Source organism: Cheilinus undulatus, linkage group 24 (assembly GCF_018320785.1).
Source record: "Cheilinus undulatus linkage group 24, ASM1832078v1, whole genome shotgun sequence".
In the NCBI taxonomy this organism is placed as follows: domain Eukaryota; kingdom Metazoa; phylum Chordata; class Actinopteri; order Labriformes; family Labridae; genus Cheilinus; species Cheilinus undulatus.
This window is the reverse complement of record NC_054888.1, coordinates 11,342,186-11,367,776: the sequence shown is the minus strand read 5'-3', so window position 1 is coordinate 11,367,776 and position 25,591 is coordinate 11,342,186. Positions and strand designations below refer to the sequence as shown.

The 25,591-nt window shown below is 39.7% G+C and overlaps 1 protein-coding gene across 1 annotated transcript in view; it reads right to left on the bottom strand.

Moving 5' to 3' along the window:
- The window catches only part of dmd (dystrophin), a 486,115-nt gene that overhangs the window by 89,564 nt on the left and 370,960 nt on the right, over positions 1-25,591 (bottom strand). Inside the window, 9 exon segments of the mRNA XM_041781573.1 lie at positions 8,321-8,467; positions 8,822-9,090; positions 12,295-12,406; positions 17,335-17,491; positions 17,596-17,768; positions 22,100-22,326; positions 22,357-22,513; positions 22,787-22,998; positions 25,463-25,580. Coding sequence (XP_041637507.1) covers positions 8,321-8,467; positions 8,822-9,090; positions 12,295-12,406; positions 17,335-17,491; positions 17,596-17,768; positions 22,100-22,326; positions 22,357-22,513; positions 22,787-22,998; positions 25,463-25,580 — 1,572 coding nt within the window.

Genomic DNA, 25,591 nt, shown 5'->3' with positions numbered 1-25,591 from the left:
AGCAGGATTTTTAGCATGCTAAAGTCAAGATTAAAGGTACTGAAAATTTGAAATGCTATTGTAACTTGAGATTAACTTTTATGGACTATTGACTTAAAATTGTATAACAAATGCTTGAATCCTACTAGAGTCAAAGTCTCAGATGCCGCTAAGTTAGCTACAGCTACTATAAGCTAGTAAGCCTTTGACAAAGTTGAACTTTTCTCAGATTATAAAAACTTTTAATAAATTCTACAGTAATAACTAATAAAGTTGATCTAAATGGACATAGCTTATTATGTAAAACAACCAGGAAAATCACTTTTTCAAAATTGGGCAACTTTAGCTTTGGCTAGCATAGCATTCACATCTATGTTAAACTTAGCCAGAGTTTAGCCTCTACATTGATTTACGCTCATTTATCTAAGGAATACAGAAAAGTAACAACAAAAATGATGGTTAAAGGCTGTTATTACTAGCTATAGAAAAAAAACTAGAGACATTATCATCAGTTTAGTTCCTCCGTTTAGCATTAGCTCAGCCTCGGATACCTTATAAGCTTGGGTTCGTTTTTATCTGCCTGGTTTTAGCTGTCTGGTCCGCTTTTACTGTAATGCACGAGCTTTAAGGACAAAATCACAACACTTTTCAAAGATATTCTCACTACAGAGATAATGTTTGATAGATTGTTTACTATTTTATTTAACATGTGCATAACCCTTTTGATCAAGTTTCTAGATAATTCTAAGGTTTTAAAAGGCAGCATCTCTCATTTAAGTATTCTAGTTCATATCCTTGCACAAATTGAATAGAAATAAAATCTACACATAATTCTGTAGTTAAAAACTGAAATTATGGGGGAAATCTCCACATCAATGTGAAAGAAGAAACAAAATCCAAGGAATAAAGTCACTAAAGGTCATCAGACAGTTTTTATTGCTGAAGCTTTCTCAGAGAAAATCTTTTTGATGTGATAATGGTAAAATGAGAGGTGATATAAAAAGATGTAGGCTACACAATGTTCTGTTGCAAAGAAAGAGCAGTGAGAATGGGCAACCACAGAGGGAGTGGAGAGGGAGGGGAGGAGACGCACAGACGGGCATGGAAGCGATAATTGAATTTGTAGTGGAGGAATTAGAGAGGATGCAGTCTCCTGTGAGTCTCCTTCAGCTCTGAATGAGCTGTCGATCTAGATGGAGTTGAGATAATTGTGCCAAATCAGCGCAGCCCTGTAGGTACACACAGAGAGGTGGGGCTAAGCCCAGCGGGGTAATACACACTTGTCTCCTGGCTCACAGATCCTCATCTAAACTGCAAACACTTAGCTTGTCATTGATCCAAATTTAAACACCTGTTTTCTTGGCTGGAATTGTTGGCAGTGGTTTTGCTATTGTATACACTTTATGTATACTCAAGTTTCACTGCAACACTGGCATGAAAATACTACCTTTAGTTTTGTAGTTCAAACTGTATCTGAAGGGCAGAACACCATGTTCATCAGCTACATCGGTACAAGGTCAGGCCTTCATCTTGACACATGCTGTATAGAATAAATATTTTGGTGTAATTAACATATCATTGTTATTATTACTTTATTTTTAATATATATAATTCATAGCCTTTAACAGTGGGTTCAATCCTTAAAGCCTATATTGCGGCCAGCCAAAAGGGGGCGTTTGAGATATTTTAGCTACATATTTCCAGGTCTATCATGTTTTTTGTCACTGGGTTTTCTGGGTCATAATTTTTGAAAAATGAGCAGAGACAAAGGTATTTTGTTTAACTCTCAGGCAGGGACAATTACACTCTCAGAAAGTCTGAAGCAAAAAGCTGATGCAGAAAACCAACAGATGTAATTCAGAATGGATTGATAGGTATGTTTTTATTACGTTCATATTTGCTAGTAACAGCTGAGAGGTGGATTTCTGTCAAAACTGATGAACAGCCATTCTGATGAAATTATTTCAATCTAAATTGATTTGGGGTTAAATTAATCTGACATGCCAGACAGACAGACTGTGTAACATATAAATGGCACAGAATATACTTCACAACCATCTAGGCCATTGATTCCAAACCTGCCCCCAGGCGGGGCAACAAAAATCTATGGGGGGGGGGGGGGATGTCTGCTCTGATATCAAAATTATATGTGCATATAAATTATATGAAAAACCACGAGTATAAACATAATGTCATAGGGCCGACCTAAGAGTAGAAAAAATGATGAGATTCCAAAAAGAGAGATTATAAAGTCCTATCTTTACAAGAAGTTAAATTCAGTATTTAAGAGTTTAAAAAGAAAAATATGGAAATTTCCAAGTTTAAAAAGTCTCTAGACACTAGAAACTCAAATATGTAATGTTTTTAAAACCCTAAATTGTAAAGTTAAAACTTTACAAGAATCCAGGGTGAAAATTTTGGTTGGATCTTCGGCTTATCAACTTTATAGTCTCAAAAAAATCAACATTTAAGTTCATGTAATTTACAACTTTTAAGTAAAAATTGTGACTTTTGGTTTGTAAATTAACAACTTTTTAAACTTGAGTCTCATGTTTTTTTGTGGTTTATTTTTTGGCATTTTGTGCCTTTATTTGACAGGGGAGAGGACAGTGGATGGGGTCGGAAACAGGGAGGAGAGCGGGGAGAGACACGCGGTGGGGGGCCTTGGGCTGGATTCGAGCCCAGGCCACCCGTGTACATGGGGGGCGCACGCGCGCCTTATCCATTCTGCCACCTGCGCCCCCTCACGTTTTTTTTTCTCAAAAATGAACAGACCCACTTTATATTTTTCTAGAGTGGCCCTAATGCATCGTTGTAATAATGGATAGTTTATTCATAGATCTTTTGTCAAGGACAAATGTATGTAAGCAGATTATGTTGGGATTTTGTCAATGAAAAATAATCAAAATTGATGTTTAATTTTACCAAGTGGGTCATGGGGGGCTTTGCTTTTCTTAGATATGAGTAGAGGGGGTCCTAAAGGAAAAAGGTTGAGAACCGCTTAACTAGGCAATCGCCAATAATCTATTCAAGAAGGGCAGAACCTTTGAAAAATTCTCACAGAGTGGTTGGATAAATTTTCTGTCTGTCACATTCATTACAGGCCAATCAGACCAATAAAACATTGTTGTTAACTATCAGTGGAACCAGTTGTTAAATCAAAGTCTTGCCCAAGTCAGTGAAGAGCAAGAACATCTTTTACACCCAGAAAAGCTTTTAATGTGATTCTTTGCTTTTTTCTTTAATTAAAAAATGTTGTCCAGTTCTGAAAAAACTACCACTATAGGCAGCCATTATTTCCATTGCTACTGCAAACTCACGCCAAGTCTGAACAGAGGAAGCTGACTGTCATTGTTTACTGGCTTGTGGCACAACTTAACCTTGCCTTCAGCCTCTACCTCGTTCCCTTCAAATGATGCTGATTGGTCAGGTCATTCCAGGCACAAATGTTTCAGAACGGAGCTTTGCAAGATGGATGTGCCTGATGATGGACAAGGAATCTAACCAGTCCACCAGCTTTGAAGGGTAAGGGGTTGAATTAATAGAATAGCTGTAGAAAAAAGATGCTCTTAATTCCACAACATAATCTTCTGGGAGCTGGATAGGAGGCCTTTGGGGCCTGATGTGGTCCTTAGGTTGCAAACTGATGTTGACTGCAGAGAAAGAGAGACTAAAAGTGCACTCATACTAGACAATCTGTGCCATGCCCAAGCATGTTTGAGCCCCAAAGTCCAATTTGTTTGACTAGCATACTGCGCTGAAGCACAATACACTTCCCTGATTCTGGCACGGATGGAAGAGGTGGGCTATGGCACTGGACGATAGCCCATGCAGGTTCTTGAGCACAGGTGCACAATGTGAAATTTAAGTGGTACAAGTGGTTATTACTGTCATTGTGCTGACTCTTGGAGAGTCGTGATGGCATATCTGTGCTCAGGTCTGTTTAGGCTTGGAGTAGCGTGAGTGCAGGCCAATAAGGGACTAGTGAAAGTTTAGTTTAGTATAGCACAGAGCATCTGGGCCCACTACTCAGCTCCAATGAATGCAAGACCAAGTTGAGCAAGTCAATAAACTTCAATCTATGATGGCTAACTGAATTAGCATGCAAAGGCATTGAACTACTTGGGTACCTGTAATACTCATGCATAAATAGCAGTACTCAGGAGTATGTGCTTGTCATGCATTTGCAGCTAAAATAGAGCTCAAGTCCCTCATCCCTCCCAATTTAAATCTCATTCAATGCTGGACTTGCATCATTAAAAATAAAATTAAAAAAAACCTCAACTTCCTGTTTAAGGCGTTGCCAACAACCGTTTATCTGATTGACTTCACACTTGACACTGCAATCCCCGTGGCTGCTTCTGATGCCTGCGCTGTCGTCTGGGGACAAGCCGGTTTATGGAATGTCAAATTGGCATCTCCCCTGGGTGCTCGCCGATACACCCGTCAAGTGTAATCTTCATTGCGAGAGTCGTTGAATAACACAAAGGACATATATGCTGACGGAGATTCCTCTGATTTAGCTGGAAGGGAGGGCTGCATTGGTCAGAGAAACTTGGCGCAGGAGTGAAAGCACTAAAGTGAAGAGCTATATGATCGTATATGGCCATCTGCTGTGTTAAAATAGCCTCCTAACAAGTACAAGAAATCTAATCTGCAAGATCACACTGTCCTTCATGTTGGTTTGAGCTGATGTTAGACAAAATCCGTCCAGTTTGAAGATGAATACAGTGAACTTTTATTCGTTAGAGCTCAATTGGACCACCAAATGCTCGTGCACCCTTTAGAGGGTGGCAAATAAAGGTCAGAAAGCCCCAAATCACTTCTGTGCTGCAGCTCACTGAGCCTGCATTTATTATTTATCAGATAAATGCATCTCTACTGCTGTTTATCACACAGTTTCTGCTTCAGCTCTAAAATTCTGCAGCCTAAGGGATGAGCATTATTGAGTCAAGTTTCTTAAATTCTGCTGCTTCCATCAAGCCTTTCAACTCTGATGTATACTTGGCATAAAAAGCCAGCTGATGCTCACAGTCACAGGCATCGTTTCAGTCCAGCTCTGCGCCCTGAGCGTTCCCTGGAGGAGCCGCTGTGTGGCTGGATGCTTCCACGACGATCCAATGTACCCAGGCAACACATGCAGCTCTGGCCGGCATGCGGAGCTTTGGCAGACACCGATTAGCAGATTTTTGTTCCAGGGAGTACAAAAAGTGAATCAGAGGAAGCTTAAAGGCGACTTAACTTTTCTTTGATAGAAGTCTTGACGCTGAGGGACTCAGAGGTGTTATTATTACCCAGCTTGAGTGGACAGATTGGCCGATAAGCGTCCAGTGTTTGATCCACAACATAAATTAAAAAAAGCCACAGATGATGCGCAGTCTGCGTGCGTCACGGTATGAGATGGAGAACAGATGAAGATGACGATTAAACAGCCACGACCAGCTCCTTTTTTTGGTTTCCATGTGACAAAAAAAAGCTGGAATTACCTTCGAATGCATGTCACCCAATCCATTTCGGCCTGACTTGCTTTTCCCCGTAGCCACGGTAACCTAATCAGAGTTACAACAAACAAGAGGAGTGGGATTGTTGAGCAGGAATTTGCTGCAATTACCCAGAGTGCACCGTGTGACCAATCAGCTTTGACGTTTCAGGCCATGAGAGAACAGCAGACCTGGATGTGCAGGTACCACAAACGTGTTGAATTTAAGCCACATTAAGAGAATCAGGAAACATGAAAGCACACATCAGACACGCTCACATTTGCACGCACACATTTCTCTCTCTCCACCAGCCTGCCATTTAAAGTGTTGCCAGAATTTCCCGGGCAAACACTCTGCTCCCAATGAACCACCTGCAATGGAGAGTGACTTTTAAAAAACTGGCAGTTAAAGCCTCTTTTCTGTCCAAATGAAACACTCAATTCTCTGAGCACCATTTCATGCCTAGTATCGGTGAAAACAGAGAGCCGTCTACTTTCCAAAATTAAAAAAACAGACAACTGTCAGGTTAAAGGGGGAGATAATAAAAACTCTTCACTTAAACTCAGAGTAAGAGATGCTACTTCCTCTTCAGAGCTGTTTCACATTACTTGAGGTGATTAAATTTGGCTCTCCTGACCCTTTATGAGGGTAATCTGGCAGCTTTAAGGGTTTTCTTGTGCTTGAATCCCTTTAAAAATATTATACTTCTAGCTCACATCCTTAAAAATGTTGTAACTGTGCAGAATTCAAGCCCTGTGATTGGTCTGCTGGGTAGCACTGCCAATCCCATGTTGATGAAAAAAACGGTCAAATCTACTAAGTGCGTTTTCTTCTCTTGACCAGCATTGATCAGGGAGTTATCTTTAAAATGCAATCATGAGAAATCCTGATCAGAATAGTTACGGCGCTTTAAAACGACTGGAAACGATTGACACGAAGTGCTGTAATGGATGCAGGTCATCAAATATGGACTAATCACAGTCTGTGAAATTACATTATTGACAAAGCGTCATCAGGCTACAGTACAGATCAAAGTGTCATGTCTGCACTAACATTAGATAAATATACATGCAGGATATCATCAACGTTATTGGTGTCGGCATGCTTAAAGGTAAAGGTGGCAAACTCAATCACAGCAGGGGCTGGAGTCTGAATTTAGGTCTGACCTGAGAGCCTAACAGGGACCTGAGAGCCTAACAGGGTCAACATTTAACAGAAAACTGTCAACCTTATACTCACCTGTAATGAATTATGGGAAAAACTTAAAAAAAAAGTCAAAATGATGAGTTAAAAAGCTCAAATTCTGAGAAGGAAAGTCAGACTTTTAAGTTCAAAATGTAAAAAAACTAAAATTAAAGTCAAAATCATGGGTTTAACAGGTCAAAATATGAGATAAAATTCAAAATCATAAATTTGAATAGTCAAAACATGAGATAAAATTGGAAATCATGAAACTTAAAACTTAATTTTTCGAATCTAAAAGGTGAAAATATGAGTTAAAATACATAATCATTAGTGTCAAAATACGAGATTAAGTCAAAATCATGAGTTTAACTGGTTAAATATGAGATAAAAGCCAAAATCACGAGTTCAAAAGGTCAAAATATGAGATAAAATTCAAAATCATAAGTTTTACAGGTCGAAATATGAGATAACATCCAAAATCACAAGTTTAAAAGGTCAAAATATGAGACAAAATTCAAAATCATGGGTTTAACAGCTCAGAATATTAAACAAAATTCAAAATCGTGAGTGTCAAAATATGAGATAAAATTCAAAATCATGAATAAAAACATGATAAAATTTGAAATCATGTGACTTAATTTGTGAATCTAAAAGGTCACATATGAGATAAAAAGTCAAAATCCTAAGTTTACGTTGTAATTGTAAGATGCAAAATTGAAAATAGATAAAAATGAAAACAAACAATTTTATTTCCCACATTCCGCACTTTTATTTAATTATGTTTACCTTTTAGTTTTTCCAGATTTTCATGGCACAACAAGGATTTTTAAAAATCATTATGGTAAAATTTCCGTTTTATACTGGAAGAAATCTGCACACCTCATACTGTTGGGCCAGTTATAATAAAAATATGATATGATCTTTCAGCCCGTGTATAACTGTCACGGGCCGGATTTGGCCCCCGGGCCTTGAGTTTGACACCCCTGCTTTAAAGGTTCATTGTCAGTACTGGTATGAAAATATTTTAGTTTGTATGAGATGAATCTAGAAAATATGGAAGTTTCAAATTTTGGATCAAAATACAGAAAAAAATGAACTTTAGCATGACATTTTTTGTAGTATTGACAAAATATGATTGAAATGATGGCTCTTTCTCTTAAAAATGATTAAATCCCTTTTGTCTACCACCACTGATGCCCTCACCTTCACCACATTACAGACCTGTTTTGTGTGTGTGTTTTTTGTGTGTAAGCATCTGGTCAGGTGCTAACTTCAGAGAGACTGGCCGTCTGGTCCCGTCACCGTTGTGTCACCGCGGCACCCGTCTCCGCCCGGGACTCCTCGGTGTTAGCTCCATCTCTCTGGCAGCTGATTGGCTGGATCTGTCACGCCTGGTAACAATCACTGTCTGACTCCCAGCATGGCTGCCACCGGGCTTATTGAGACTGATAGAAACACACCCTGTGCTGCCTCTGATCACACGCAGCCGGTGGGTTTGTGCGTGTTTGTGTGAGAGAGTGGGCTCTTTGTCCTTTACACTTCTATTAACAGAAAACATGCATGCTTCTTGTTCTAAGAGTGCAAACAAACCTGAAAAGTCTACATGTAACCTACTGCTGGTAATGCATCACTGCAGAGATGTTCAGGATCTCTCTGCAGGAGATAAATCTGTGTACCTGCAGCAGTCTCCAGCGTGTGTTGAGATCTTCGATGCGTTCCAGGTTGTTAGGGGACAGCTGGATATCCGGTGGGCCGAATGTGGACGCCAACTGGTTCATGTGCGTGACGTCATCCTTAATTGGAGCGATCTCGTCCTGGAACTCCTGCACACGCACACACAAAATCACACTCAGGATGTTTGTTGTGCTGCATTGTTTACAGCGGTGTGAGGACAGATGGGAAACACAGACAGGCTGTTATTAGCCCTGGGTTCAGTCTCGTGTCTCACCTCAGTTGTTCTAACAGTGAGAAACAGATGCATCCATCATGTAAACCCTCTTTTGCTGCTTGTTTAAGGCTCACTAATGTATGAAAAACACTCACAGGCTTCAGTAGGATAAATGCAATCAAAGAGGCCACCAGTGTCCTTTCATGTCTGATAGATGAGAGGTGTGATAACTGTTCCAATGATGCACATCCGTGACCTTTACATATGGCAAATTGTCCCTCATTCTGACCTTGACTCTCTCAATGTGCTCCGGCAGTGAGTCAATCAGCAGGTCGCCCACGGGTTCCCACGCATCCTTCACCATCTCAGCCTGCCTCAGCTGCCCGTCCAGCAGGTCCTCCGCCTCCTGGAGCTCCATCAGCCGATCCAGAGCCAGCTCCAGCCTCTTCTGCCAGGCGGCCGAGTCGGCGTTAAGGTTGTCCCACTTGGTTATAACGTCATCGGCTTCTTTGCGCAGAACTCGCCCCACGTTCTGGGCACGCTCCTCGGGGCTGATGTCTGAGGGTTAGGAGAGAGCAAGCTTTGAGGAAAACATGGTCTTAACTCCTTTCAATCACAACCAGACAGGGATACTGTACTGCCCAGTTGATCTACATGAGAACCTCCATACGTGGTGGTAAAATTCATCGTTATGCAGATGATACTGTTTTATACTTTTGTAGGGATTCTGTCAAATTGGCCACAAAAAGTTGATGTCTTTTTGAGATTATAAAATTGTGAATTTACAAGAAACCAAACAGAGAATTTTTGAGTTTTAAAGTTGGGGATTAACAAAAAATGACTTTTTTAAGTTTAAAAAGTGAAATTACAAGAACCAAAACCTGGAATTTGGTAGATTTACGAGACTGAAAAAGATCCTACCAGATTAACCATACTTTCTACTGTGACTGTGCATTAACCTCCTAAAGCCCTGCATGTACAAATAAGGACATTACAGCATGGCTTTCTGCTTTAAATTATTTAAGAACAATTGTCCATTAAAGTTTAAGTTATTTGCTCGAAACTTTGGGAGATTTAAATGTCAATAAAATTTCATAGGGAATTTGTTTGGATAAATAACAGAATAAATAACAGAATATTCACAGTAACTTTGGGGATATGATATGATATGATATGATATGGGGATATTCAACCCCTTAAAGCCTATTGTGTCACATACAACCGATACAACCGTTGTAAAACTTCTGTCTAATCAACATCATCAATAATATTCCTTAAAGTATTTTGAATAAAATCTGATAAATTATAAAAATTTCCTCCGGTGGATTATCAATTACAGAAATGCTTAATGCATCAAATGTGATTCAAAAAGAATACATGTAAAATTTAATGGCAATTTTTCCTTTTTGGATTTTGGTGGAGAGTTAAAGTAACATCTCAGTCCCAAAAAATGAGAATTTTCTGGCTATTATTTGAGTTATCAGACTTTAAGGGGTTAAGAGTTTTCATGGACATTTCAGGAAATATGTCTGGATGTTTGGGGGGATTTTGCCTCAGTTTCAAACATTTTTTTGCAAATTTACAAAGAAATTTTTGTGGAAATTTTTTTTTTTTGACATTTTGGAGTATTTCCTCAAACATTTTAAGGAATCTACACAGATTAGATTTTTTTTTTTATATTTAGGCTTTTTGATAACATTTTTGCTAAACAATTAAGGTAAAATTTAGGGGTATTTTTATGGTATATGTCAAAGAAACTTTTGGTTGTTTTTTTGAAATTTGGGGCGATTTGTGTGGATGTTGTAAATAAAAGAAATTCAGAAGTTTTAATGCCTGTTTGTTCAAACTTGGCTTACAAAGTCCTTGTGGTCCGTCATCAAAATGACGCCCCCCCCCCCAATCCCTTTCTAAATGACTGACACCATTTCTGACTGACTCAAGACCCCAATAACAAACCAACCGGCTGCCACAAAGTCAAAAATGCTTGAAATCGGATCAAGTGTTGGATTTTCAGCAGACAAAGAACCTTTGGGAGTTTTTTAGACATCGCTTTTGTTTCTTTCTGATCAAAGATAAGTCTGACCTTTTAAACTTATCAAGCCCACTAATCTTTAATAAGTGGGAGAAACTAAAAACGCATTCCAAACAAAAGTTCAGGTCTCAGGGGGTGAAGGAAGATATGAAACTACACTGATCCATCCAATGTCTTGAGTTTAGTTTCTTGTAAATTTGTGGCTTTATTAATGTGAGATTTTTAGTTCAGAAAAACTAAATTTACAGCTTTCTTAAACTAGAAAGTTCTGAGTTTGGTCTCTTGTAAAAATTACAGCCTAATAAAGTCAAAACTTTGGACTTGGTTCTTGAAAATTAACAGATTTGTTTGGATAAGCTTGAATGAAATGAGCAAGTTGATTATGAAAACAAAGAAAATGCATCTTCAACATCTTTACTTGCAGGTTTCTGTCTCATGGCTGGATGTAAAAGTACGGTAACGAAGGGGCAGTTCGTTCCTAGTCAGGCATGGTGGTAGGGCATTCTTAGGCATATTAATAAGGCATGTTGGCACTTTAGCTGTATCTTGGTATATCTGTACTTTAGCACACACACTGCACTTTAAAATAAACATATATTTGCACATTAAGAAGCAGACCTTTGCACAATATCTCAGTGATTTATGAAATATTTATTGAGCATTCAAGTGTTGTTTTAGTTAATGACCAGAAAATCAAATACCCCTTTCTGAGGATGAAATAGTCTGTGCCAGTCAGTGCGAGAATATAAGAGGCTGTTTCAGGTTAAGACAGGGCTTGATTTTGCTATGTGAAAGTCACACATGGAAGTGCAAGTTTGAAGATGTTTTGCAACAACTCCTGCCTCTGCCTTAATCACTGAGATCCAGCTGCTCATTGGTCTTTCTCACAAGTACATTAAATGGGATCAGCTGTGCTTTGGTCAGTTTAATTAAGGACAGCTATAGTAGCTTAAAAGCCAGGCGCCTCTTCAAAAGCAAAAACATAAGCATCAAGTGTGAAAATGAAGAGTATCTCCTCAGAGACTGTTTCATTTATATGTCAAAGCACTCAGGCTGTTTTGTAAAGACGCCAGCTGAATTTAAACCCCGTAAAATGTCAAGCACTCAAAAAGCAACGCGTCACTTCTGCTTTCCAAGACGTCCTCAGCCGCTGTCTATAGGAAGCTGCATTCGCTCAAACAGAACGACTTCCAGAGAGGAAGTAAGTGCTCGTTTCCCTCGGCGCAGCAGTGATTAGCAGCTGGAGCTCACCCTTTATTTCACTGTTTCTCCGAGTGTGTTTGAGTTGGCAGCTGAATGGGTTTAATGGGCCACAGTTAAAGTTCAGCTGCTTTCAATGAGCCTGGGAACTGTGCTGCTGCCATAGAGCGCGAGTTGCTCCAGCAAGGTGCCTGAACTTGGCTGTATGCTGGTTGCCACGCTGTTACCAGGGGAGTTCACTACATGAGTCAGCGCTGAATTAAAGGTCTGTTAAATTCATGCCATATTTTCCTTTTATGTAAGATTTAAAGAGTTCGGGCCGATCAAAGCAGCTCTCTGCCAGAAAATGTCACTAATTAATGAGCTGCTCTCTTTCTTTACATTCAAATAGAAGGTGCAGGGCATTCAAATGTAAATAAACCTTTGTTTATACCTTATAAACAAGAAACAAAACAAGGCCATTCTTAATCCAGCCAGCATGAGAGAAAAATCTCATTATTTAAATGAAGAGAGGCGACATTTGGTAATACCTCTTTGCTCAGGAGACGGTGTTTCTCGGGGAAGCTCTGACAGAAAGACTCCTACGTCGTCCAGAGCTTTGGTCACAACCGGTTCTTTAGCTCTCATGTCTCTCTTGAAGCCCTGTGAACAAATTGAACACAATAAGTTTAACAGCACTTTTGACTATCTGGATTAATAATTATGTGTATGGGAACATTTTTTCATTCATTTTCTCCCTTTTATCTAAGAAATTGTCCTTAAATTTATACATGCAAGGCTTTATAAAGTATTCAGACCACCTTTACTTTTTGAAGTTGGTTTTCCTTCACTCAGTACTTGGTTGAAGCCCCTTTGGCGGCAGTTACAGCCTCAAGTCTTCTTCAATATGGCGCATCGAGCTTTGCACACCTGAGGAATTTTCGGACAGTCTTCCTCACAAATCCTCTCAAACTCAGTCAGTTTGGATGGGGACCATTTGTGGACAGGCAACAGGTTTCTCCAGAGATGTTTGATAAGGTTCAAGTCAAGACTCCCTATTTTGCTCTATTCAGCTTTCCCTAAACCTTGCCCAGTCTCCCAGTCCCTGCTGCTGAAAAGACCCCCCACAGCATGATGCTGCCACCACCATGCTTCACTGTTGGGATGGTGTTGGGCAGGTGATGAGCAGTGCCTGGTTTCCCTCCAAAATAATGTTTGGGCCAATCAGTTAATGGCCAATTTGACAGAATCCCTACTAAAGTATAGAACAGTATCATCTGCATAATGATGAATTTTACTATCACATAGGGAGGTTCTCAGTTAGATAAGCTGAGCAGGACAATATCCCTTTCTCGTATAATAAGGGCTGAGTGTGTGGATGTGGATTCGAAGCAAAGCTCTGAATAAAGACAGTGGTTTTCACCTGGATTAAAAATGTTCAGGGAGTAGGTGGCCTAGTGGTTAAAGGCGCTTTCCATGTATGCGGGCGGCCCGGGTTCAAATCTGGCCTGAGGCCCTTTACCGCATGTCTCTCCCCCACTCTTGACCTTGTTTCTAACTCTATCCACTGTCCTCCCCTGTCTGACAAAGGCACAAAAATGCCCAAAAATATATCTTAAAAAAAAAAAAAAGAAAAAAAAAGAAAAAGAAAAAATGTTCTACACTGGATATAAATACCACGAGTCATCCGTAGATTGACTACCATACAGATGATGGATTGACAACCCAAAACCTGAATACCTCCAGCCTTCCATATTGTCTGGACATAGCCATTATTAAAACCACAAAAATGGATCTAGTCAATGAACAAATTCTTCTGGACTCAACATATTACGAGATCAATGCACTAAAGAAAGCTTCTATTGCCGTTAGACCTGCAGTCCTCATCGGATACTACTGTGAATCTTAAATTTATGAAAAGACAAACTTTCTTGATAAAGTTTGAGGCAGTGAAAGTATTATTTATCCTTCCTAATTAGGATAAAATAAATATTGAAAGAGTTAAATGTCCTCTGTGCACATGTGCATTAAACACTGTCTGTGTGATATTAAACAGCCCATGTTCCTGAGTGGCCATTAAAACATGTCTATATTCATTATGAAATGTTTTGACTAAAAGCTTTTCCCTGATGAATATTTGCAGGGAACTCAACATTTTGCACAATCACTGAAGGTTAAGACGTGAAATGACCAAATCAGCCGAGCCAATCGTCTTGTCTTTTTGCATAAAACGTTCCATTTAATGGGATTTTCATTTAACCTGTACGACCATGCTTTCCATTTATTCAGAGCCTTTGATTTGCATAATGTTAGAGTGGCACAGACATGAAATCTGCTCGAATATAAATGTCTGCTTCTGCGATGCAAGGGACAAGCTTTTGTAACGAAAGTATCAAACGGGCTCTTTTTATTGGCTGTTCATTGCATCGGCATTGAGCTGAAGGTTAGGAAAGTGGTCTTGTTTTAGTATGACTGAGCTATATTCTTACCAAAGAAGTGCATCTAGTTTATATCAGCGATAGGATAGGGGATGTATGAAATCTATGAGGCTTAAGATAGAAGGTTGTTTCTAACTCCCTCCTTCTGTTTTTGTTTGAAAGTGTAAGGCTTGGCTGCAAAAATCAGAGGGGGTGTTTGAAACTAACGTATCTCACCAAACATATCAATCCACAGAAAGAAGCTGTTTCTAAAGTTGTGTTAAAAGCAGATAAATGGCCATCAGTCTTCTCTGAGAATTCCCTAATTAGAAACTAAAGAAACCACCATTCTACAATGAAACTTCCAATATTTGTCCAACTTTTAGTATGCAAAAACTCGTTGTTTTTAGTAGAAGCCACATCATTTGGCAAGCGAAGAAAACAACTTATTTCAATGCAAAAATACAGCCATATTTGCTTTGAACACATAGTGACAAAGACCAGAATGGTGAATGTTGGTGCCACTTTTTACAGCTTTTCTCCCTCAAATCATAGTCCTGCATCTAAAGAAAACAGAGGTATTCTGTTAAGTTCAAAAACTGTGTAGAGTATTAAAGGTATTGACTCCCCTAGGATGTTTTACCCTTTTATAGACTTTACAAATAAATCATGGTAAACATCACTTGGCTTTTTGACTTAAAAAACCTCCTTTTTGTCAAAGTGACAACAGATTTTTATAAAGTAATGTCAATTAGGTCTCAACCAAGCTTGTCAATTTGGACTACTTCGTCTTTACAAAACTGCTCAAACTCTGTCAGGTGGCACAGAGATCAGGCGTGAACAACCCTTTTTAAAGTACTTGGAGCAGTGTCTTGCTGGAACATAAATGTTCTCCTAAACTGTTGTTCTCTTGCAAACTGAGTAAGATTGTCCTCCAGGATATTCTTGCATTTTGCCACATTCATTTTACCCTCTACCTTTATAAGCCTTCCAGGGCCGGCTGAGAAGCATCCCCACAGCATGATGCTGCCATCACTTTGCTTCACAGTGGGGATGGTGTGTTTGTGGTGATGTGCAGTGTTTGGTGTCCTGCCAGATCTCCAAAAAAAGCACCATTTCGGTCTCATCAGGCCAAAGAACTTTCTTCCACTTGACCATGGAGTCGTCCTAATCTAGTCCAGATTTAATGACTTTTCTTCAACAGTGACTTAAAATTAGAAATTAACAGAAAATAGACAATTTTTAGTTTAAAAAGTTTCCTCCTTAAACCCTGCATGAACATATAAGGACATAACAGCACAGTTTACTGCTGTAACTTATTTTAAAACAATTGAAGTTTAAGTTTTTTTGCTTGAAACTTTGGGAGATTTAAATGTCAATGAAACTTCATAAGGATTTTTTTTGGTATATAACAGAATATTCACAGTAATTTGGGGGGATATTTTTGTTATGGGATTTTTTTTTGGCACTTTCATGGAAATTTTAAAAAACGTATTTGGATGTTTGGGGGAATCTGTTTGGAATTTTTCAGTGATTTTCATGGAAATTTGGGAAATGTATATGTGATTTGGGGGAATTTTGATTTGATTCTATTGTAATTTTTGGGGAAGGATTAGAAGTTTGGGGCAGGGGTGTCCTTTAAATTTTAGAGCGTTCATGGATATTTCAGGAAATATGTATGGATGTTTGAGGGAATTTTACCTCATTTTCATATAATTTTTCAGGAATTTTATAAGATATTTTGGGGGGGACTTTGTTTTGAAATTTTGGGAATTTCCTTGAACATTTTTAGGAATCTACACAGAGAGAACTTTTTAAATGTTAAGGCTTTTTTTATTAACTTCTACTAAATCATTTAGATAAAATTTAGGGTTTTTTATGGAATATGTAAAATTTGTTTAAGAATTTTCAAAGAAATTTTAGATTGTTTTCTTTGAAATTTATGGGGATTTGTGTGGATTTATTTTTATTAAAATTCTGAGAAATTCAGAAGTTCTAATGCTTGTTTGTGCATGCTTGGCCTTACAAAGTCCTTGTGGTCCATCATCAAAATGACTCCCCCGATAACCCCAATAACCCCAATAACAAACCAACTGGCTGCCACAAAGTCAGAAATGCTTGATATCGGATAAAGTGCTGGATTTTTAGCTGACAAAGGACCTTCAGGAGATTTGTTGACATCATTTTTGTTTCTACCTGATCAAAGATAAATCTGACCTTTTATAACTTTTAACTCCTACTGAACCTTAATAAGTGGGAGAAACTAAAAATGCATTGCAAACAAAAGCTCAGGTCTCAGGGAGTGAAGGAGAATAGGAAACTATATTAATCTTGAGTTTAGTTCCTTGTAAATTTGTGACTTTGCTACTCTCCCACAAAGCTTTGACTGGTAAGGAACCTGTGCAACAGTTGTATGCAGTGTTCCTCCCATCTCAGCTGCTGAAGCTTCAGAGGGGTCAAAGGTGTCTTGGTGGCCTCTCTCACTAGTCTTCTTACATGGTCACTCAATTTGTGAGGACAGCCTGATCTACACATTCCATTTCTTGATGATGGATTAACTGAACTCTGTGGGGATGTTCATTGCCTTGGGATCTTTTTTATCCATCCCTGGACTTATACGTTTCAATACCATTTTTTCTGAGTTACTTAGAGTGTTCCTTTGTGTTCGTGGTGTAATGGTAGCCAGGCATACTCATTAACCAGTGACTGGACCTGTCAGATACAGGTTTCTTTAGACCACGATGACTTGAGACACATTCACTGCACTCAGCACAAGCTTATGGAGTGTAGCTTCATATTCAAAGAGGAGACATGACATTTAAATCTCATAAAACTCTGTCAGCAATCATATAAATGTACTTCCAAAAATATGTCTCTTAAAAGGATGGCTAAAATTAGATAATGCTCCGAGGGAAACAAATGAAAAAGACAATATCTTGGTCTCCAAAAAGGGATGGCAGCTCTGGCTTTAAAAAAGGAACTAACATAAAAACCCCCTGCCTTTCTCTGACACCATGCACCAGATTTTTTAGATAAGAAAGTTCCAAAAATGTTCTGGGAAAATTCATGAGCCTCTTTGAAACGACAGTTCTGAAATCAGAATAATGCTTCATTTTTCATCACACAGTCTTTGTCTGTGTCCTACATATTTTGCGTGTGTGTCCTCCCTCCTACCCGGTGCGTGTCCAGCTGTGTCTGCACGGCCGGGACGTCGCCCCCTACAGGCGGCTCCTTCTCCAGCTGTTGGCTTTTCATCCTCAGCCAGTTCAGAAGCTCCTGCAGCGACATGTGGAGCCTCTTCCACGGTGCCATCTCTGAGTCCAGATGGGCCCTGAAACAAGCATTTATTTATTTTTTGGTAACTTTTACTTTAACTCAACCCAAAGCTGAGGAATTTTCACAGTTTTGTGCTGCAGTGACCCCAGCTGCCCTCACCTCATGCTCAGGGTCTTGTTGCGCAGGTCGTTCCAGCGCTGGCTCATGTTGTCCAGGCGTCGCTGGAGCAGAACGGCATCCTCAGAGTCCCCGAGTGAGGTCACGATCCTCTGGCCGTTCTCATCCAGGGAGTGATAGAGCTCTGTGTGGTTGTCGATCTCTGCCTGGAGGTCCTGAAACCCACACATACACAATCAAACACACAGAAAGCACAGGCAGTAAATTCAGCTGGAGCGCACACTTCATTTTCTGGGTAATAGCAGCCATCTTTCAGGAATTCACTTTTTTCATTGCTCGAGTGCTCAGTAATGGGATCAGGATCTGAGAAAGTGATTTAGTCTCTAAAAGCAGAAAGCAGCAGGATTGAGCAGTAATGCAGGGCTTAATGCATCCTGGATGGAACCTTTTGTAAAACTCAAATGTCAAAATGTGCAATTTAGCTTGAATCAACTGGTTGCTTTGACAGGGATGGTCCCACCTGTGTGGATTTTTCAGACAAAATCATCTTTGAAATCCATCACTGGAAGGAAAACATGAATTTCATAAAACCCATGTTCTGTAAAAATGAATGAGGCCTTCGTGAACACTGATGTGCATCAGTCATGACGGTGTCTGCAAGCAGCGACAAATACACTCACCATGTTTGATTTTATTTAGAAATTAAACCTCTTCTTGCTACAAATCTTTGTGTTAATAACTCCTGCCATCTCATATTTGTACCTTATCTCTCACATCCATGACACTAACTCAGACTTCATCTAAGTCTTGGCCTTTAAAAGATGCCTGAAGCTGCAAATATTCTCCTTAAAGGACAAAAACATCCTGTAAAAGAATGTTACACACAAGATAAATTAGCCGACATGAAATTTTAATGATACCTAAGGGGAAAAATGGGTCATGGAAGCGAAGAACAGGACACAAAGATGAGAATAGAGCAAACAGAAAAGACAGTGAAGCTGCGGCCTGGTGCTAAACTGGCTCCTGTTTTATCTTCAGAAAGTTTTCTGCAGCTTCTTCTCTGATCTAAATGTTCTCTAATCCCTTTGAACACTTCAAGTCAGTCCCAGCACTGGGTCTCTGTATGGACTTTAACTTTGATGTCTTCGTTTGAAATTGATGGTTTCACGTTGTATTATTTTTTTTATCACTTGAGTAAAAAAACTTGCATACTTGTCCTTTAGCTGACCTCGAATGCCTTAAGAGGTGCAGGATAAGCACATTTTTAGACCTTGAAATAACAAAAAGGTACTTTTTAAGACAGTATGACAGACGTTTTGTTAAAAACAGCAGCTTTATGAAATAAATTAAAGCTCCTGTGAGGAATTTTTACTTTGTGTTGAATTGTCGCCCCCTGTGGGCAGAGCTGAAACTTCAACCTCTTTAGTTTGCCTTATACATGCCTTCTTTTTTTCAGTGTAAAACATAAAATTCACGTTGACTCTCTAGATTTGAAAACTTTAGAGGCTCTTTTTGGAATTTGGTGTTATTTCTCTTGTGGAACACCTACCCCACACCATCAGAGTCAGACAAATAATAAATACACCAATAAAATGCTAGCTTTTCTCTGTGACGGTCTGGTTTGCTTTTGTTGATCAAAAAGAGCTATTTTCATTCATTTCAGTCTGTTTCATCGCCAGATAAAAACTCAGCAGAGGAGCTTTGAAATAATGTCAAACATGAAGCCACCTTGTGTTGATACTTTTCACATTTTAGAACTTATAATCAATAAACAAACTAACTTAAAACTCACAAATCTCAAAGCTCCTGTGAAGGACGTTTTCTTTGTGTTGATTTTGGCGCCCCTTATGGACAGAGCTGAACCTTTACCCCTTTACTTTGCCTTGTACATGCCTTCTTTGTTTCAGCTAGCAACAGAAAAGTCACACTGAATCTCTGAAGTGGAAAAATGTTAAAGGCTCATATTGGAATTTGCTGTTATTTACCTTGTGGGACACCTCCCCCACGGCAGAAGTGACAAACATATTAAAATATATATATATATATATATATATATATATATATAAAAATACAAACTTGTCTCTTTGATGGTCTGGTTTGCTTTTGTGGATCATAAAGTTATTTTATTACTTTCAGTCTGTTTTATAATCAGATTAAAACCTTGCACAGGAGCTTTAAACCAATATAAAAGCATGCCTGCACCTTTAACTGTCAGTATTTACACAGCAAACTTCTACTCCACCTCAAAACTACTACAAAACTTGCAAACTTCCTAAGTATTAACATCTGAAAATGTTTTGAAAATCAATAAAGAGGGCTAATTAAAGAAATGGCTTTAATTTTAGGATTTCTATGCTGATTTGCAAGAGAACAGCGACTGATAAATGCTCCAAACCTGCACATGGTAGACCTTCCTGCGCAGCATCCTTGAAAAACTTTACCCTGGAATCCCCCAACTAGACGTCACGAAGAAGAAGAAGAAACATTTTCTGCTTCCTCTACTCCCTGCAGATTAGCTCCCAATGTGACGGTATAAGAATGGTCTGTGTTTGAATGTGTGACAAAGAGGCAGATTTGGAGATGAAGAGGAAGAGGGAGGGATGGAGGGAGAGCGTGTTAGCCATGAAGAGAAAAGGGTGTGAGTCAGAGCGAGTTGAAAAGACAGAGAGGGTGAGGAAGAGAGGGAAGAGGACTTGAAAGGCTGCATAAAACGATGAGCGTGCTTATTTCCAATTAAACCTTATCTGCTTGCTGTGTGTTTGGTGCATGTGCGGATGCTACGCCGTGCTGCTGTTCGCTCTTATAATTGGACACAGAAGGCTATCATAGCTCTGCATACAGGGCTGCTGCTGTACCAGGCAGTGCATGTGAGTAGACATGAACTGTATGTGGAAACTCGTCTCTTAAATGCAGCATGTGTCTTTTGTACTCTACGTGGACGCGTGTTCCACCAGAAAGCCTGTGTGGGTGCAGGGTGACAGCCGAGGGTCAAAATATGTTCTCTCACAGAACAGAGCCTTCCCTTCAACACCCACAATCCAGTGGGGGGGAATTTTTTGGCATTTGTCTGCCAGGCACCGACGGGCCAATGAAATTGCAGGATGCTGCTGTGTCAGCATTCCTGTCATACCATCTGGGGCAGAGAGTCAGAGAAAGCGTCTTAAACTCTGGATTGATACTGTACTTGTGATTCATGTCAATCAAAGAGAATGGGCGGGGCTTCTAATGTCTTGTCCTATTGGACGCTTTCAATAAAATCCTTATAAGCAGCCACATAAAATCATAAATGGATCCCTTGCATTGCTCAGCTAAAGATCAGCATAACATTCGGTGGTAAAACTGTAAGTGGATGGAGTGTAATCGCTATAAAAGAGTTGTAAAAGCAGCAGTTGTGAAGGTAAAATTGTCAGGTTATTGGTGAAATGCTCATATAGCAGGAGAAAAGGCCTCATTTAATAGGTCAGACATAAAAAGAAGGGAGTCTGCCTTTTTTATGTCACTACAGGGGATCATTTTCTCTCTCTAGTCCAGTGTTACTCAATTCTGCTCAAGCAAAGAGCCAAATTGTTCAAAAATACCTTTGCAAAAGCCACAATCTTAGTGGTGAAAAATGGCAAAAATGGGTTAAAGTGGCAATTAAAATAAGTGAAAGGTGGCATAAATGGTCAAAAAGCGGCAACAAAGAGGCAAAAATGCAAAACTTTGGCAACAAATGATTGAAAAGGGACTAAAACGGACAAAAAGCAGCAAAGAGTAGCAAAAATGGGCAAAAATTTAGAAAAAAGTGGCATTTAATGACATAGGCAGCTTAAATGGCTGAAAAGTGGCAAAAAATGAGTTACAGGTGGCAAAAATTGTCAAAATGCAGCAAAAACATTGCAAAAAATGTGTGCAAAGTGACTACAATGGGCAAAAACAAGCAAAGGGGTGGGATATATTGGGCAAAAAGCAGCAAAAAATGGCATTTCATGGCAAGAGGCAACTTAAATGGGCAAAAAGGGTGAAAAATTGCAGAAAGCAGGATAAAAGAGTCAAGAAATGGTGAAAAAGGGCAAAAATGGGGCAAAAGTGCCAAAATTGGGCTTAAAGCTGTAAAAATGGATTAGAAGTAGCAAAAAAGGAAAAAAAGGGGCAAAAAATGGCAAACAAGGGTGATGGAAATATACAGACAAACTGTAAAAATTTGGGAAACAAACGGATTAACGTTTTCTGAGGTCAAAGTTTCCTTTTTTAAGGTTTTCTGGGGGAATAATATTTCGCATTAAAACATAAAAGAGCCACTAATCATCACAATAGAGCCATATGTGGCTGAAGAGTCATGTGTTGAGTATCACTGCTCTAGTCTCTTCATTTCCACCTCACACATTCACACTTCTCTTTGTCCAATGATTTCTGTACAAGCCCTTGGATCCTGTAGGTAATATGATTGGAGTCCTGTCCAATAATTGATCAGCCCTCTCTCTTCAAATCACCATTATGACCTCCACGAGTTCCCCTCAGACATCAATGGAATAACTCAATAACTAGAGCGGTGTACGTTCCCCACCTTCCACTGTGCGAGTAGATTCCTGGCAGCCGGCTGCTCCTGCAGCCTCTCCTTGTTGGTGGCGTCGATCAAAACGTTGCAAGTGGTCTCGGCCTCCGTCAGCCAGTTGAGGAACTTCTCCAGGTCGAGGTAGAAATGCTGGAGGAGCTTCATGGCTTCTAATGTCTTGTCCTATTCTCTGTCTGAAATGCTGTTAAGAAGGGCCACATAAAATCATAAATGGATCCCTTGCATTGCTCAGCATCAGTCTCAAAAACAAGTAAAACAGTGTATGGAGTGTAATCGCTATTAAGTGTGTGCTGTTCAGCAGTTGTGAAGGTAAAATTGTCAGGTTATTGGTGAAATGCTCATATCTGCCATGGCATTGGTTTGGTCTATCTGTCCCTGCCACTGCTGCAGCTCCTTTGCAAAGTTCTGAGGAGAGAGAGATTGAAATAAACAGAAGAAAAAAATCAGGAAACTGACAAGCTGAGGTGATTGTAAAATGTGATGACTCACTCTCACAATCTAAATGTCGTTTGACTCATCCCCAGTGTGAGAAATGTCATACTTTTGAGCTGTCTGTTTATAATCTCACAAGAAAGGTGGAAGAATGGTGCCACTGTTTATCTATGAGTAATTCACAAAGCCTTCCAGGAAACAAAGCAGGTTAGCGGTAATTTGGAGACGATGGAGACTCAGCCCTACCTTGAGCTCGGCATTTTGCTTCTTCAGTTCGTCGACCGTGTACGTAATCTCCTCCCAGGACTCCAGCTTCTCATTGGCCTGCTTGATGAGACGGTCCACTCCCTTCCTGGCATCCAACCAGTCTGTGGAATCCTGCAGCATGTTGAGGAGCTGCTTCGTCCTGTCCGAGAGTTTGGTCTGGGAGTCTTCCCAGTGGGTCTGGAGTCTGTCAACTACAATAACAGCAAGGAAACAATTATAACAGGCAAAATACTGCTGTGTTTTGATGTTTTTGTTACACTTTTACAAAGATGATCCCAGTGAGAACACATAAATATGTGGTTTACTCATCTCACTCCAGCAGCAACAGTATTAGTAATACAGCTACGAGGCAATTTTTATTATAACAGATGATGAATTAATAATACTCATCTTTGCAATCCAAGAGGGTCTTTGCAAAGATTAATGTGCTAGGGCACTAGTAAGCCTTAAAATACTGCATTACTTTGCTACAGGTTACCCCAAACATTGGGGCACTGCCAGTAGGTGTTACAGTTTAAAGAGCAGCCGTGTTCTCCACCTAGCTCCCTGTGTCTGTGGTCTACAGCAGATGCTGAATCCACAAGAGTACTCACAAGGACATCTCAAACATTAACAATATCATGAAAAGTTCATTTTTTCCTGTAATTTAATTCAAGAAGAGACCACGCTGGGGGGTTATGAAGCCCAGGTTGCTCTGAGAGCCTTCAGCTCGTCTCTATTGTTGAGTCCGGTGTCTCTCATCTTCTTCTTGACATGTCCTCAGAGACTCTCTACGGGGTTCAGGTCAGACCAGTTAACTGGTCAATCAAACACATAACACGGTCAGCAAACCAGTGTCTGGTAGTTTTGGCTTCACTGTGGACAGGTGCCAAGTGCTGCTGTCTATAAAGCATCTGGGCAGATGGAAGCATGAGGGTCTCTAAAATCTCCTGGTAGACGGCTGACAGTATGACTCTGGACTCGTGTTGGACCAACAGCAGCAGATGACATGGCACCCTAAACCATCACCGTGGCAACTGAAAACACTGGACTTCAAGCACTTTAGATCCAATCTGATCTTCCTCCATACTCCGGGACCTTGATTTACAAATTTACTTTGAACTGGAAACAGGACCCCGGACCAGTGTTAATTTCATCGACTAAAACTGTAACAAAAAATTTCCGTCAACAGCCTTTTTGTTCCATGACATAAACTAGACTAAGACTAACAAAAATGGATCTGTGATGACTAAAACTGACAAAAACCAAGTTTAGTTTTCATCAAGATGACTAAAACTAGACTAAAATGTAACGTTGTTCTCGTCGGACATTCAAAGTCCGTGATATTTCCCCACTGTGGGTAAATCTGTCAAAACAATGCAGCTGTAGCTATTCTGCCTCTCAGCAGTAGAAAGCAGGGACCCCAGGTTTAGCAGAGTGCATAGAACACACTACCATGCCTTGGTACCTGATTTAGGCAAGAAAATAAAAGCTTGGACTAAAAGTAAAGACTAAAATTTGAGGAATTTTATGGACTAAAACTAGACTAAAATGTTTTATAGTTTTCGTCGACTAAAACTAGACTAACGCTAAAAAGATTAGAAATTACTAAAATGTGACTAAAACTAAAACGCTTTTCATTTAAAGACTAAAACTAAGACCAAAATCAAAGAACAACCTGTCCTTTCAGCAGAGACCTTCTGTGGCTTACCCTCCTTGTGAAGGGTGTCAATGACTGTCCTCTAGACAAGAGTCAAGTCAGCAGTCTTCCTCGTGATTGAGGTTGTGTGTACTGAACTACAGTGAGAGAATGAAGGCTTAGGAAAACTTTGCAACTCGGACTAATATTTTAAGATAGTGGATTTTTTAATTTTGAAAGCTGTAATGATGAAGATTAAAACAAAAAAGTTTTTGAGTATTTCACTTTGTATGAAATGAATTTTCAGATTCACCTGTATGTTAATTTTTTTCATCATAGTATCAAAAATAGCTCATCAGAAATGGCTTTAATGAAAGCTAAAGTGCCAGTCAACTCCAGTTAGCATGGTCGCACAATAAACTGTAACACCTGCAGAGAGGTAAAAGCACAACACAAAAAACCAGCAATATCATTTTATCATCATAATCGGAACAAAGCACAGCTGTGAGAGCACCCTGAGAATACATTTCTACTTATCCTGTTAAAATGGCTTGCATTTATGGAAAGAATGGTGCTGTAGAAAATGCATCAGAGGAAAATGTGTCTGAAATGTGACACCTGCAGATATTAAATATGCAGCACTGCATTGTCAGAGACTGAGGGAGAGAAAAAAGTAGCAACATCGTTTGGAGTTTAGATTACAAATAAAGCTAAAAATGCCAGTTATAAGTGCTAATGTCCCAGCAGCACAATACAAAGGAACAGTGGTAACAATGCATTCCACCTTCCCTATCTGAACCCTTGCATTATTACTGATGCAGTCAATGAAGCTTTTAACTAGAGAGCCAATACCTCTGCTTTCATCCCCCTGTTTCATTCCTATGATGCTCTGTATGTAGGGTATGCATACTGTGCTGCACCACCTTCCTTTAGTAGGTCATCTTGTCGGGGTCTAACACATGTAGATAGGGACATGGTGCACCACATTCCTGCTTGATGGATTATCATGCTTTCTAAGTGTCAAACTTGTGACGTACTGCGCTCAGTGATTGCGTTGCGCGTGTCCTGGTTGCTGGTTTTGTTCTTCAGGTTCTGTGCTGCTGTGACCTGTCTCTCCAGGAGGGGGCGCCGCTGGTCTAACTCCTGCAGAGACGCCTGAAAACACA